Source organism: Propithecus coquereli, unplaced genomic scaffold, assembly GCF_000956105.1.
Source record: "Propithecus coquereli isolate 6110/MARCELLA unplaced genomic scaffold, Pcoq_1.0 Scaffold1, whole genome shotgun sequence".
NCBI lineage: Eukaryota > Metazoa > Chordata > Mammalia > Primates > Indriidae > Propithecus > Propithecus coquereli.
Window position 1 is genome coordinate 8322891 of NW_012133857.1, and position 12012 is coordinate 8334902.

A 12012-nucleotide genomic window follows, 5' to 3' on the forward strand; every position below is an offset into this window, starting at 1 on the left:
TAAAAATAAAAAAACAAAACAAAACAAAAAAAAACTCTTACAAATCAGAAGAAAAAGACAAACATCCAATAGGAAAAGGACATACAAATGGACATGGATGTATGAAATGATTATTTGACCTCACTAGAAATGAGGGAAATAAGAATTAAAATCATAACATTTTTCACTCATCAGATTATCAAACATTAAAGAGCCTGACAATGCCAGTTACAAGGGACAGTGCAGGGAAAGAAGTGTATCCATACCTAGGAAGGCACATGGTGCAGCTCCCAGGAGAGAACTTCAGCAGGACTGGCTCAAATGCGAAAGCACCCTAAGACTACAATTTCTCCTTTAACAGAAGCTACCCCAGAGAATGCATACGCTGGAAACCATCTAAATAAGCCATGAGTCATCCAAAACACAGAAGCCTAGGTTTAAAATGAGGTGGTGTTCTAGGTACTAGTTACGTAGAAAGATCCAAGGCATAATCCCAAGTTAACAAAACCATATTGCAGAATAACATATGTAGGATGACTCCACTTTTTTAAAAAATACAATAACCAATCTATGAAACAACCATATGTGTCTTCTCAGTCTGTACATATTTACTGTCCAAAAATGCTAACAAAAAGATTTTTTTTTTTTTGAGACAGAGTCTCACTCTGTTGCCCTGGCTTAGAGTGCCGTGGCGTCAGCCTAGCTCACAGCAACCTCAAACTCCTGGGCTCAAGCAATCCTTCTGGCTCAGCCTCCTGAGCAGTTGGGACTACAGGCATGCGCCACCATGCCTGCCTAATTTTTTCTATATATATTTTTAGATGTCCAGATAATTTCTTTGTATTTTTTTAGTAGAGACGGGGTCTCACTCTTGCTCAGGCCGGTCTCAAACTCCTGAGCTCAAACGATCCACCTGCCTTGGCGTCCCAGAGTGCTAGGATTACAGGCGTGAACCACCGCGCCCGGCCTGTTGTTGTTGTTTTTAAGAGATGAGGTCTTGCTATGTCGCCCAGGCTAGACCTGAATTCCTGAGCTCAATCTCCCCACTTCAGCCTGATGAGTAGCTGGGACTACAGGCGTGGGCCACCATACCTGGCTAACTAAAGTTTTTTTAAACCTTCAGAGAATTTGATACAAAAGTTAAAATCACCATCATCAGCATCAACTCCTCATCCTTTTACTTTCCTTATATATTTCCCTTTCTCTCTCCCCATCCTTAGATATTCACACATTTTCCTCTTTTATGAGGGATATGGTTATTTAGGGGGAGAAAAACCTTCTCCTGTTATTCCCACTGTCACCTGTGATCTAGGATTTCTATTCTTCTAGTGTAAGCTTTCAGCACATGTCACATTATAGCAACAGCTGCCATTTACTGAGATCTACCAGGTTCCAGGCACTTTATCAATTATCTCATCTACTGCTCTAGAAACCTGCAATTAAATTACCTTCACCCCCAATTTAGAGAAAAGAATGATAAGGTTCAGAGGTTAGGAAACCTGGCCTAAGGTTAGCAGATTAGAATTAGATTCCAAATGCTAACTTCCTTCCTATTCCACCCTGCCATCAGAACACTACGACCACTGTGACCCTGGTATTAACTGCCTACAAGGGGCTCTGTGCTTGAGATAAATCAAGAAGATTCTGTCCATTATTAATAAAATGAGATAGCACTGATTTAAGATGCAAGTATTGCTTCACATTACCTACCTTAAGTGTTTCAGCATGAATTTTATTCAGCTGAGAAACTTCTTGCCGCTTGCAGGCTTTTGTTGCTTCCAAAAGGTTTTCAAGATTAAGGTTTGCTTTTTGCAAAGACTGAAGCTCCGATTCCAATTCTAGCTGCCTTTTCCTAAGAGATATTGTAAAACTGAGTATTTCAGGTAATTAAGTAATGTCAAACATTTGTAGAGTAATTTACAGATTCTGCTTTCAAATAACCTTATAGTTATCTCTTAAATCAGAGGTATGTTCTCAGATTATTACCCTCATTTTCCAACTGGGTAAAATACAGCTTGGAGATTGATGACTGTTTAGGGCATTCAATTAGCAAATGGTAGAGCTCAAATTCAAAAGTCTAAATAGTCCATGATGATACCATACGTGATGTTATTTTTAAAACAAATACTTCATTTTATTTTACGGTAGGATTAATCTTAGTTGCAATATAAATGTAATTTATCTTTGTTTTCTTTTACACAATTAGAATCAAGTAAGAATATTAATAAACCTATAATTTCTAAAAATCTTGATTTAGTTCATAACAGCTGTGATTTAAATTTAGCAACCAAAGAATTCGAGATGAAGAACTTGAGTTCAATAGATACTGATCTCAACAGGAGAGTATTGCTTAAAACATTTGTATCATCTAGCTCATTAAATATATTATTAAAGAGCTAGAAATGAGCCCTTTTTCATGTCAAAATAGTTGCTACTATGAGAGTTTAATATTTATAATAAAATGCCCAATTAAATGATCAATATTAACACTATAGCAAATGAACACTAAAAGAAAATAGGTGCAATTGCATGTGTATTTACACTTTACCTAGTAAGTTCTTTGAATTCTTCATATTCTTGCTTTGAATTATTCACCTCTGTCTGAAGTTGCAGGAGTTGTGCTTTTAACTTCTCAGTGTTTGTGAATGAACATGGCTCTTTCTGAGCTTTAGGAGAAAATCCTTGTTGACCTGATAATAAGGAAACAACCTCAGTCTATTTTTTTTTCCCCTAAAGACAGGGTCTTGTTATGTTGCTCAGGCTGCAGTGTAGTGGCTATTCGCAGGCATGATCAGAGCCTACTATAGCCTCAGACTATGGTTTCAGGTGATCCTCCTGACTCAGGCTTCCAAGGAGCTGGGAGTACAGGTACATGCCACTGTGCCCAGCATTACAACCTTAGTCTTTGAAAAATAACAATAACAACACGTTTTCTAAGTTCTCTGCCAGGTATCAATTTTAAGCCATGAGGAAAAACAAGAAATGGATTGGAAGGTGTGCCCTAAAATATAAGCGCTTATAACTCAGCAAGAGACACAGGATATAACATAGCCCACCAAAGAGGATTGGAAGTCATGTTTAAAAAGCCGAGAGGCCACAGGATAGAGAGGCATAGTTAATTTAAGGCAACACCTTTTCCATTAGGGGAATAAGCAATGACTGGAGTACAATTTGCATAATGCTAGAAACATTGGTAGTTGAATCTTGCAGGAATTAGTGCTAGCAGCTAATGTTAACAGTCAATGAACTATTTAGAAAAGGAAACAAATTGCAAGGGCAGCAAGTTGAAAGAACATGGCATCATCTACAAGGGAGAAAATATAAATTTTCAGGGATTGCTTAGAAGACTGAATACATTGAAGCGAGTCCACCTAGTTTCGGCGTTAGAATATATCATGTAAAAGATGTTTAGAGAATGAAAGATGTTTAAACACTGATGGAGTTAAAAACAAAATTGCTGTTAGTATCTTTTGAAGGTAGTTAAGTCAAGGTACTATTGAGGCCAATATGGTCGACAAAATGCAGAGCACTGTAGGGAAAAGTAGCTGAAATAAAACAGAAAACCTAATCTTAGCTTTGCATCTAAAATCTTGATCTCTCACAATTGCAAAGATGTGGAATCAACTTAAGTGCCTATCAATTCATGAGTGGATGAAGAAAATGTGGTATACAGGTAACACAGAGTACTACTCAGCCATAAAAAAGGAACGAAATAATGTCTTTTGTAGCAACTTGGATGGAACCTGAGACCATTATCTTTAGTGAAGTAAAGTATCTCAGGAATAGAAAAACAAACACCATGGGAGCTAAATGATGGGTATAAAGAGATATAAAGGACACTGGAAACCAAGAATGGGGGAGGGGAGTAGAGATTGAGAGGTAAAAACTTACCTATTGGATACAATGAACACTATTCTGGTGATGGGCACACTAAAAGCCCCAACTTAAGCATCACACAAGGCATCCATGCAACAAAAATATTTGTACCCCACCTCAATATTTTCTAATTAAAAAAATAAAAAAAATAATAATAAAAAATAAAACCTTAGTCTCTCTACAACCCAAATACGTGAATTCATCTCATTCTTTCATTTAGTCATAACACAATGGAAGGCTTAGAAAAGGAAAATTTTAAAAGCAAAAAGATGGCGTTCTTTATGAATGCAGAATAAAAAGATTAGAATGTTTGAGATTTCAACCTAACAAGAAACAAAGGATGAGAATGAGTATGATAAAAGACCATTAAAATACTAACTCTAAGAATGAGGCAAACACAGACTTTGTTACCAAATTCCAGGGAATTAACACCAATAGCTGCCAAGCCTGTAAGTTAGAATTAGTACTTACCAAACCCCCTTTCATAGAGTAAAAGCAATCTCATGAAAATAGCGTATAACTAACAGACTGCGTACATTGGTAGCCACAACACAAGGACTAAAACACTGTGCTGGGTGGATGGTGAGTCTGACCCCTCTGACATCTCTTACATTGTACAGCCCTTAGCCACACTGATTAAACATTTCAACTTCTACATTTATTCATGTTTGATTAGTTAAGCACTTTCCATTTCAAATATTTTAAACAGGAAAATTCCATTTAATAAAAATTAAAAGTAATAACTGAATAAATCTTTGTCAATAAAATAGAGAAATATCAGTATTTTCTTGCTATGTCTATTAGCCTACATAATTTACTATTCTGTGATTTTTGAGAAAAAAAAGTTTAGTAAATGCCTTTTTATACCATAAAAGAATAAGTATGTGTTTAAGAAAGTAGCATAGCGGGTCTGGAGGCTAAAACAAAGACTCTAACTGCAAGGCACTACACATGCTTTTTAAACAGCCCCTTCTGGCCAGGTCCAGTGGCCCATGCCTGTAATCCCAGAGCTTTGGGAGGCTAAAGCTATGACTGCGCCACTGCACTCCAACCTGGGTGATGAGTGAGGCTCTGTCTCTTAAAAAAAAACAAAAATTAGCCCCTTTTTACAATGCATGCATACAACAATCATTTCTTACTTTTATCATTTTTCTCTGTGCCACACACTTCTAAGTAAGCTTTTTCTAGTTTTGCAATGGTCTGGGCATCCATTTCTTGGGCTCTTTTCACGGGCTCTAATAATCGAAGTCTTCTATTCTCCTCCCTAAGGGAATGATTTTCCATAGCATACTTTGCAACTCTGGGGTGGTGCTCTATCTGTAAACAGAGAATAGTTACATACATTATATATTTACAAACATTTCCTTAGTAATTAGTCTCTCTAAAAAGCCATTAGAAAACTTCAGGCACTACTGGTGGTATCATGCTGCAACTGCTGCGGAAAGCAACTCGGCATTTGTGATCAGATTGAAAATATGAATATCCTACAACTCTGCTATTCTAAGTTGGAGTCCAGACCCTTGAAACTTTCACCTAGGCACCTAAGGAGATAAGCACAGGGGTGTACATTATGGCTGACTTTTCATGCAAAGGAGTTTGGTTAAATCAACACACCAAACAGAAGGAAACCACAGACTAAGGTTAAATTGCCCTGTAAGATACATGAGCTGAAAGAGGCAAGGTGCAGAAATGTGTGCAAGAGAAATAAAAGTAAAAATATGTATCCATAATAGTTTGAATATGCTTTAAAAACTCTGGAAAGATACACAAAAAATGGATAACAGATTTGGTTTTTTTTCCCCCCACAATGTGCCTATTTTACCTATCCATCCTCCCTAGGGAAAAGGAAGAACCACTACAACAACAACAACAACAACAAACTTTAAAAGGCTCAATTCTGTAAAGAGACTACTGATTCAGACAACCACAGCTGCTCATCGGGGTGAAATTTCGCTTGGCTTGCTGGGGTTGAGTGCTGTGTATCAGTATTACCACAACTTCTTCCCTTTGCCCTTCTGCTCCCTTTAACTATCTTGAAAAAGGGGGGAAAAGAAATTATACAGTCATACTGTCAGTTGAATTCATATAAAACAATTTCCATTGTATTTAAGAATAAGTACTTTGTGACAAATTTATATTTGCTTTGAACTTCTTTTATTTTTAGAAATATTAATACTACAAATGCCATGTACTCACTTGTTCTCGCAGAGTTTGAATCTCGTCCCTTAATTCTGAGAGCAAACGATCCTGTTCCTCAGGCAGAAAACTTCCCCGGGATTCCTTGTGGAGCTTCTCCAGGCGTATTATTTGATCCTCTCGGAATTTCACAATCATTTTATTAGATTGAATAAATTTTTCCTTTTTGAGGTTGAGGTCTTCTAATTGGGTAATTTTTTCTATTAGAGACTTAAGAAATTCATAATTTGGTTAAACATGAAAAGTAATTCAGCTTCCCTAAAATTTCATAAACCCAGCAACAAATACTAACTTCAAATTTAATCTTAAAGTGATACTGCTAAGAGAGAGAACATTTAGAAAAAAGAGAAAAAATTTAATCTTAAAGGTAAAATTAGATTTTTCACAATCCTCCTTTACTTTATTTATTAACCTGGTGCCATTTATTTCACGCACTAAGACAACAAAAACCACATAGCGAAAGCCTAAAATATCTTTTTTTTTTTTTGAGACAGAGTCTCGCTCTGTCACCTGGTCTAGAGTGCTGTGGCATCAGCCTAGTTCGCAGCAACGTCAAACTCCTGGGCTCAAGCTATTCTGCTGCTGCAGCCTTCCAAGTAGCTGGGATTACAGGCATGCGCCACCTCACCTGGCTAATTTTTCTATTCTTAGTAGAGATGGGGTCTCGCTCTTGCTCAGGCTGGTCTTGAGCTCTTGAGCTCAAGGGATCCTCCCACCTTGGCCTCCCAGAGTGCTAGTATTACAGGCGCGAGCCACCGCGCCCAGCCCCTAAAATATCTTGAATCCCCTTTATTACTAAGTCAGTTTCCTACCTTCTTTTCCTGTTCAGAGTTCTTAAAGAACAACATTGCCTCTTGGAAATACTTCACGTAATCAGTCTTCTCTTTGTCTGTGATCAATCCAGTAAGAAAGGGAAAGGGGAAAAAAAATATTTATTTCTCAAATTTTAAAACTAAGAGATGAACTAAAACAGACAGCCTTTAATTGATTGCTTTCCACTAATCTAAAAGAACCACACTGTCATCAGCAGATTGTGGACTTCAAATTAACCAGCTACATATTAGCTGTTCGTCAAAGAAAAATAAGTTTCTTTTTAGTTAATACATAATAGATTATACATGACAGAATTATTAGAACTGGATCAAAAAAAATTAGATGTGCACCTCTTGAGATCTAATTCACCCTCTTGGTTTTAAGGATTTCAAATTAATTCATTTTCTACTAGCTATTCTTTGAAGAAAATGAAGTCTCTCTCATGCTATTTAGTAAACATATATAGGATTACATGTACTATAACAGAATTTTAGAAGTGGATCTAAATGAAATTAGTCACTTTTTAGCACTTATTATGGATGAATTATTATTTTTTTTTTAGAGACAGAGTCTCACTGTGCTGCCTAGGCTGGAGTATAGTGGTATGATCATAGCTCCCTGCAACCTTGAACTCCTGGGCTCAAGTGATCCTCTCTGTCTCAGCCTTCCGAATAGCTACGACTATAGGCTCATGCCACTGTGCCCAGCCAATTTTTAATTTTTTTGTAGAGATGGGGGTCTCACTATGTTGCTCAGGCTGGTCTCAAACTTCTGGCTTCAAGCGATCCTCCTGTTTCAGCCTTCCAAAGTGCCAGATTACAGGCTTGAGCAACCATATCAGGCCTACTCAAAATTACTTTAATTCCCCCTTCCACCATATCTCACAGAACTCAGTGCCTATGGTATCTCTATCTGATTATAAACAACATACTATATAGGTGAAATAAACAGAAAGAGGTAAACAAACAGAAAGAGATACTTATAGAAAAATTTGGGTAGCCTTATGTGGTGACTATCATCAGAGGGCTCTTAATAATATTCTTTGTACACAGTCTTCTCTAAGATAAAGGACATTGTACTCATCATACCTGTGGTCAGAAAGCTTTCCGGTAGTATCTGCCCTGAAGTAAGCTGGGACAGTTGTTCTTTGAGCCTCTTCACTTCAGCTTGCAGCTGGCTCACATTTCCTTGGGTGTCTTCATTTACCACTGCCTGTTCAAGAATTTTTTAAAAAGCATTAAAAGAGTGCTTTTAGAGTTGTATAGTTCTGTGTTTATATTTTTGGTATGATTTGGAGTGATGAACAGCAAATAAAGTTTCACTTCCATCTCACAGTCCAAAGGCCACCAGAATGTCAGTGTGCTGGAGTGTGGAAGAAGATTCCTTTTCCTGTGCCTTCACACCTACAGCCAGAGAGAGACCAGCACCAGCCAGGCTCTCCTCCCCCAAGCTCCCACTTTCTTCCTACCTCTACTGACTAGCCCTGGGCCTTTAGACTGGGTCACCCTTAGGATCAAAGTGTGTTCACCTAATGATGAGATCAAGACCACTGGGACTTAATAATGCTATGTCTGAGGCTGTGAGAGGATAGGAGGTGAAGGAATTGCCTGAGCAGAAGCCTGAAATAAGGGCAGATGTTAACTACCTAGTTGGGGGACATATATCAGCAATCTGGGAGTACAGCAAAGCATGCTCCAACCTCAGAGCCTAAGGGGTCTCACGCATGAATAGCCACGGGTGGCCTGACATGAAAACTTCTCACGGCTGTAGAGGTAGATTGCCATATGTCAGCCTGGGAGAAGGGTCTCAGAGCTTCCATTGTTTGAACAGTGGGCCAAGTTCCTTCTCTCCCTTTCTCTCAACAATGCTTCAGTTAATATAAAACCAGTCTCCCAGTGGAAAGCATGTAGTTACTTTGTTCCTTGATCAAATGGGTCATAGCTACTGAAGTTAGAGATTGATATCCGTGTACATAGCTTGAGCTTGGGATAAAATTAGTTTACCTTGATCAAAAGGATTGTACCTACTGAAGAATTATGTGTTTTTCACTTCTAGAAAGGAGAAGGAAATTAGCTAGTACACCTTGTGATTTTGGGGGGAGCCCCGAAACCCTTGATGATTGTATCCGTGATTTTTTTCACAAGATCATTGTATTTTGCAACATGGCAAAGACAATAAAAAGCAAGTGCTGGGTTTCAGTCGCTGCCACCTTGGCACCAGAGTGTTGGTGGTCCCCTGACTTCCCTGCTGTCTTAAATACTATTTCTGTTTCCGTGTCTTTGTTTCATTCATCTCTTGCAACACAGTCTGCCAGGGAACCCTGTCTTTCCTGGGGACATCGCAAACCCCCGATAACCTAACACTTCCTTCCCTTTGAGAACGACAGCCTCCCCCAACCCTCCTAATGGAGAAGAGCAAACACTTCAGTGGGTGTCATTTACCCTCTGTCCTAGCTCCCTATGGTGGAGGAGCCTAGCCCCTAAGTACATGACAACTTGCAAAGCTAGCCTGAGCCCCATCAGCTTGGCAGAAACAACCCTCTCCAGAGGAATCCAACTCTTTACTTTTTAACAGCCCTCCTGGAAGGACAGGTTAGGTTGATAGCTCCATTCTGTTTTTCACCATTTCATTTTCTTAAAGAAATGTCTTATTTAAGACAACTTCTAAAAAGTTAAAAAAAAAAAAGGCCCACAAACAAATGTACCACTGTGGTGTGGGATGGTTGAAAAGGTTGTACACGTATGGCGACAGGGAGTATGTGGGATCTCTGTACTTTCTGTTCAATTTTATGGTGAACCTAAAATGCCTATAAAAATAGTTTATTAATATAAAAAAATCAATTTTAAAGAAGGCCCACAAAACCTACAAGGCAACAAAAAGTGCCAAAAGCTGAGCACCTACTAGGTCAAAGGGACCCAGTTGTGAAATACCCAATACTTCAGTGAGGAAAAAACACCCTTTGACAGCCCCGAGGTCCCCAGGGTTCTTGTCTTAGGCCCAGCCTGCTCACTGGGAAAGATTTAAATAGCTCATCCTTAAGCCCCAGATACCCTAGCACTTTCCACTGATGGGTTGCAGCAGGGGGACTCACCATTGATAGTTACTAGTATAAGGCTCCTGGTTCTGTTGTTTTGTGTGTTAAGAAGCCATGTCTGGTTGCTTCTGATTGTTATGGCTAGGCTCATTACAAGGCACTACTGTACTTCTGACATCACTGTCACATTGGTGACATCATAATTCTAATTATCACTGCATTTCTATACTCTCTAAAGACTTTCATTAAGTCTCAACAGACTGAGGGTCAGGAAGCTCTAATGATTTTTCCTCCTCCTATCACTAATACCCCAGAGGGTCACAATCCAAGGAAGTAAAATGAGTGACTACCAGACCTATTTTGTTATGATGTACCGAGGGGAAGAGGCAACATGGACCTCTTCACTCTATGATAAGGGCGTCTACTTAGGGGGTAAGAAGGACCAATTTCTCCCTTGAAAGAGAGAGGAAATTAATTTACCAATTTATGGCACTACAATTCTTTTGTCTGGAACCAAGGGGTCTCCCACTTCTCCAAAATAAGTAGGCAACTCCTTGGTCTTTTAACAGTCTGCACCAGGGGTTGGCAAAGTGCTGCCCATGGGCCAAATACTGTCTGTTTTTTTCAATCAAGTTGTACTGGAGCTATGCTCGTTTGTTTACATTGTTATTATATTTAATCCCATTTGTCTATGGCTGCTTTCTCACTACAACAGGGATCATGTGGCCCAAGAAGCATAAAATATTTACCATCTGGCTCTTTATAATAAAAGTTTTCTCACCACTGGTGTACATGAATATCAAAGAAGCTTCTTGCACATGAAGTAAAATGGGGAATTCTTGGATACGATATTGTGAAATATACATTTGGTCTTAACCCTGTTTTCTGGCATATAACTCCTAAAATTCTTGAACCTGAACCCTCCACAGTGATAAATGTCTTTTTGCCTGCTAATGAGTTGATTGGTGGCTGGCAGCCTCTAGGTAGCTTTCAGGATGGGGTCCAGTTTCAGGAAAGACCAAGACAGGATTAGAGGGTTGGGACTTTTCAGCCCCACCCCCAAACTTCTAGGGAAGGGAGAGGGGCTGAAATTTAAGCCAATCATCAACGGCCATGATTTTATCAATCATGCCTAGTAATGAAGCCTCCACAGAAACCCAAAAGGACTGGGTTGCAAGGGTGGGTGTGTGTGGTTTCAGAGAGCTGAACACCCGTGGAGGTTCCTAGAGGGTGGTGTGTCTGGAGAGGGCCACTAATCTATACCTCACCCTATGCAACTCTTCATGTGTATTCTTTGTAATATCCTTTATAATAAACTGGCAAATGTGTTTCTCCGAGTCCTGTGAGCCACTCTAGCAAATTAATCTAACCCAAAGAGAGGGTTGTGGGAGCCCAATTTATAGCCAGTTGGTCTGAAGCATAGGTAAAACAACCTGGGCTTGCAATTGGCATTCGAAGTAGGGGGTTGTCTTGTGGGACCGAGCCCTCAACCTATGGGATCTGACACTACTTCCAGGTAGATAGTGTCAGAACTGAAATTTAATTAAAGGACACCCAGCTGATGTCCACTACAGAACTGACTCACTGGTTTTGGTGCAAAGAAATCCCCATACACTTTTTGGTGACCGGAGGTCACAGGAGTCTTCTGTGTTGATTGTTGAGAGAATAGAAAAAACATTAGTTTTTTCCTATATCCTCAGATTAGAGTTGTAGATAATTCAAAAGACAAAGTTTGTCAAGGTTCTCAAATTACTTTCATAGCATACCCTCCCCCACCATACACATGCATGAACGTACTCACACACACACACACACACACACACCTCTCTGCTAGCATGCTTCAGACAAATTAATTTAGTTTCCAACCCAATTACAAAGTAAAAACTTTGCCCTCCGTTAAGAAAAAAACTAACCAAACAATAAGGACCATGAGATCTAGCCTAGATTTTTAATTGCATATGTGATATAGAAGGCTAGGAAAGATGAAATAGAAATATTGCATATAGCAAGAAAAGCTTTTACAGAGAAATAAATAAAAGTTAATGTCAATATTAGAGCAATCACAAAAATGGTATACTGCAAGCCTAATTATTTTTCTAATTTATTTAATAAAA

The 12012-nt window shown here is 38.9% G+C and overlaps 1 protein-coding gene across 1 annotated transcript in view; it reads right to left on the reverse strand.

Moving 5' to 3' along the window:
• Window positions 1–12012, reverse strand: part of KIF15 (kinesin family member 15) — a 90265-nt gene that overhangs the window by 50496 nt on the left and 27757 nt on the right. Inside the window, exons 10-15 of the mRNA XM_012665611.1 lie at window positions 7953–8076; window positions 6864–6940; window positions 6052–6261; window positions 4995–5172; window positions 2528–2669; window positions 1690–1831 (exon numbers count right to left, since the gene is read on the reverse strand). Of these exons, the coding sequence (XP_012521065.1) occupies window positions 1690–1831; window positions 2528–2669; window positions 4995–5172; window positions 6052–6261; window positions 6864–6940; window positions 7953–8076 (873 nt within the window). The remainder of the gene's footprint in view (window positions 1–1689; window positions 1832–2527; window positions 2670–4994; window positions 5173–6051; window positions 6262–6863; window positions 6941–7952; window positions 8077–12012) is intronic.